This window comes from Triticum aestivum, unplaced genomic scaffold (assembly GCF_018294505.1).
Source record: "Triticum aestivum cultivar Chinese Spring unplaced genomic scaffold, IWGSC CS RefSeq v2.1 scaffold181503, whole genome shotgun sequence".
Lineage (NCBI taxonomy): Eukaryota > Viridiplantae > Streptophyta > Magnoliopsida > Poales > Poaceae > Triticum > Triticum aestivum.
Genome location: NW_025236385.1, coordinates 1,284 through 5,345, shown reverse-complemented (window position 1 = coordinate 5,345; position 4,062 = coordinate 1,284). Strand labels below are relative to the sequence as shown.

Below are 4,062 nucleotides of genomic sequence, written 5' to 3'. Positions count from 1 at the left end.
CAAACCATCTTAGACGATGTTGGACAAGCTTCTCTTCAATTGGTGCTACCCCAACTCTATCTCGTATATCATCATTCCGGACTCGATCCTTCCTCGTGTGGCCACACATCCATCTCAACATACGCATCTCCGCCACACCTAACTGTTGAACATGTCGCCTTTTAGTCGGCCAACACTCAGCGCCATACAACATTGCGGGTCGAACCGCCGTCCTGTAGAACTTGCCTTTTAGCTTTTGTGGCACTCTCTTGTCACAGAGAATGCCAGAAGCTTGGCGCCACTTCATCCATCCGGCTTTGGTTCGATGGTTCACATCTTCATCAATACCCCCATCCTCCTGCAGCATTGACCCCAAATACCGAAAGGTGTCCTTCTGAGGTACCACCTGGCCATCAAGGTTAACCTCCTCCTCGCACCTAGTAGTACTGAAACCGCACATCATGTACTCGGTTTTAGTTCTACTAAGCCTAAACCCTTTCGATTCCAAGGTTTGTCTCCATAACTCTAACTTACTATTTACCCCCGTCCGACTATCGTCAACTAGCACCACATCATCCGCAAAGAGCATACATCATGGGATATCTCCTTGTATATCCCTTGTGACCTCATCCATCTTTTGGGTTTCATCTCCATAAGAGTGGCTGAGTTTTTACGTTGGCTCGCCAAGCCTATCACAACCCTCCTCCTTTACCCGGGCTTGTGACCGGCTATGTTGAGACAACATAGGCGGAATTTACAAAGATATAGAAGTTTGACTGTATGCTTTGTAGAATGCATCATCTATTTTAGAACAGATGTAGTGCCGAGTTTCGTTATGGCTGTACACAACTCATTCACGATGCAAATTAGTGTTTGCTCACACAAATATAAACACTAATGGGATGAATGCTAGAATCTTTTACATATTGGTGTTTTAATTTCTTTTTTTCCTTTCTTGAATTTCTTGGTTTTTATACCGTATTTGTCTATTTGGTGACCGTTATTTATTAAACATGTTCCAACTTGCCTTTCTGTTTCCAGTTTCATTTTAGTGCCAGTTGTTCCATTTTTGTTGCTTTGCATCTCTCTAATTGTAATACTAATATGAAAAACAATACTAATGGCACAGCTGACCTTTTTTTGTTCGTTCTTCAGTGGTACATGATTTTCTTACTAAAGTATGTAGGATTCTGCAATCTGCATCATCGTTTATTATAATTCATGGCCGCCAGTGACTTTTGCATCATTAGGCCTTTTCAATTCATCTGATATGCATAACCTACAGCATGACTAGTATGGTATTTTACTATGTGGGTGGTTCTTCAGTGTACATCTTTTTACTTAGAAAGTATGCCATATGCATCCACAAGAGATCTCGTTGTTCAATTTCAACATATATTTATGAATACCCTAGGATGACTAATATGGTATTGTAATGGAGAAAACATGCTATTGATTAATTTTTAGGCCTCTTATCATTGATCACGTATTCTTGCATGTCACCTTACAGTGTTTATCTGTTCATTCAGGGGCACATGGCCTTAAATCTGATATCCGTGACATCACGAATCACATTGAGAACCTGACATTGAGTGAACTTCTCGATGGCACTTACAAATATTCCAGCTTAGGAAGAGAAAAAGGAAAGAAGGTATTGCACACAAAAGATGAACTCCTAGTCTCTGTCAGAAAAGCTTTTTTTATGCTATCTGACATGGACAGTAGTCCTGGAAAAGATGGTAATTTGACTCCTAGTCCTAGGCTGCATTCAGCAACCACCTCAAGCTCTGATATCAAAGATCAGTGTAGTGACAAACCGTCCTCTTTGATTAAGGTAAGTGGAATCAATTGTGTTTAAATCATTAACATGTCTTGAAGCACCTCACAATACCATTTATGCTTACTGTAATACTACCGCTACCCAGGATCCTTTACAAACTGAGGTCTGCAGTGTTTGCCCAAAGGACATCCTAAGCCGTTTAACACTTCCCCAAGGACATGATCTCGATTCTCTTTTATCAGCTGGAAGCGAGAGCTCAGCTACAGGGCCTTCCATGACAACTCATGGACCTAGTTTGCCACCATTTACTTGGTCACACTCACAAGCTGGGGTTTACCGACCGAGCGTTGACTCTGGTAAACATGGGTCAAGTAGGAGTAACTCCCATTGGCAGTGGTTGAGAGTTGGATCATATCCAACCGCTCAGGATTATGAAGATTTACCTGTCCATCAAATTGATGATCTTCTTCAGGAAATGGATATGGCAAAGTCGTCTATCATTGATTCATGTAGCAGACAATCTAATTTATGCTGCACGGAATCAACTTCCGGATCCCTCGGACAAACTATTTACTCAAGAAAAACTGAAAGCGAGCATGGTCCGCAGCAACTGCATCCACTAGACCATGTGGGCTCCTCAGATAGCTTCCAGAGGAATGACAGTGAACGTTCTCTTCTGAAAGCACGTCAAGGTATGACACAGTTTATTAGGGAACTCAAAGTTGCTTTAATCGTATTATGGACGTAAAAAAGCTTTGTTGACCAAAAAAATATTATAGTGATTACAAAACTATTTTTCATGCTATATCACTTCTTGGTCCGCCTCCATGCTATAACCTAAGACAATGCAATGAATGATATGTAGTATAAAGCCCCTTTGCATTCTGTGTCATTAGATCTAGCTATCTGCGGGTTTTTAGTGAACCGTGATTACTGTTTCATTTGGATTGCATATTTTGTATTATCCATTTTCAATTCTTAAAATTTGCTGATATGAGCTCCATGATCAGCATCACGGAAGATATTGTGCGCAGCTGAGACCCTATGTGATATGAGAAGAAGCACGGAAGGGTGGAGTCCCCAAGTATATAGCAATGGGACAATAAATTTGCCAAAGTCACCTCCTGATAAGCTGAAAGCCCGTAAGCCGTCATCACCGTTTGGTACAGCTGAGAGCTCCTCGGGCTCTCGGAATAGTGATCCAGCTCGCAGCGGAAACCATTCTACCAAGAAAGTGGTCGATAGGAAGAACGATTCTGCTGCGTGCATGAGCAACCCAGGGAAAGGGCTTATTAGGTGGCCTGTTCCTATTGAAGATGCTGTATCTCCTGTCAAACCCGAGAAGGGCCTTATGCTTGATATGAGACAAAACCACAGCAATGCCGCAAGGCATCCGATTCATGTATCGTCCCAGGCACGGCTTGAGAAGGAATACGAAAACCAGCAGAAGCTGAGGAAAGCAACATTGGCCTCGTCTCTAGGATCGGGAGACTGGAATAAGGAGAGGAACAGGAGATTGTGAATTGTACATTATTCATGTTGACATCATAGAGGCGATATATTTGTCTGGGGATTGGCGTAAACCAGGCAACTGTTTCATAAGAGGTAACAACAGAACATTGGGAGATGCGTTCATTCAGGTGGCGGATGTATTTATTGGGCATTTGTTGGTGGAATTGGTGTAACAAGTGTAGCCTGTCTTCTTTTTACTATTTGCCATCTTATCGCATCTCTCTCACTGTCTTGGTATCTTCTGTTGTTTGCTGGTAATTTAGATTTAGTTACAGCGGGAGCGGTGGCCTGCGCATGTGCTCCCGCTTCTCTCCCTCCAATCCTTTTTATTCTGCATATAAGATTTGTCTGAAGTCAAACTTCGTAAAATTTGAACAACTACATAGAAAACGAATTAACATTCACAATATGATATCAAGTTTTTCATATAAATATGGTAAAACTTTATGAAGTGTGACTTCAGACAAATCTTATATGCAGAGTAAAAAAATCGGAGGGAGTTCTATGTGATCTGTGCGCAAGATTCTTCCCACCCCTATGCATTTATACGGGCTGGCTCACCAGAACTGGTTTCGTGACCCCTCGCTGGAAACAGATGCCGGCGAAGTCGCTCAACCCACCGGTCATTTTGCACTTGTGAAGCTGGACTAGCCTTGCTTTGCTCCTACCTGTCGGCACTTCAAGCTGAACTAGCCTTGCTCTGCTCCGATGACCTCCCCGCCTTTGGCTGCTTTGGCCACGTTCCACTCCCCTACCCATGGCGTCGTTTCCCTTCGTTGGCGGTGGCCGCA

The 4,062-nt window shown here is 42.8% G+C and overlaps 1 protein-coding gene across 1 annotated transcript; it reads left to right on the top strand.

Moving 5' to 3' along the window:
* The first annotated feature begins 1,384 nt into the window (after positions 1 to 1,384).
* Positions 1,385 to 3,490, top strand: LOC123176431 (uncharacterized). The gene is made up of 3 exons (XM_044590636.1): positions 1,385 to 1,813; positions 1,905 to 2,451; positions 2,770 to 3,490. The coding sequence occupies exons 1-3, from the start codon at positions 1,682 to 1,684 to the stop codon at positions 3,279 to 3,281; spliced, it is 1,191 nt and encodes a 396-aa protein (XP_044446571.1). The 5' UTR covers positions 1,385 to 1,681; the 3' UTR covers positions 3,282 to 3,490.
* The last annotated feature ends 572 nt before the right edge of the window (positions 3,491 to 4,062 follow it).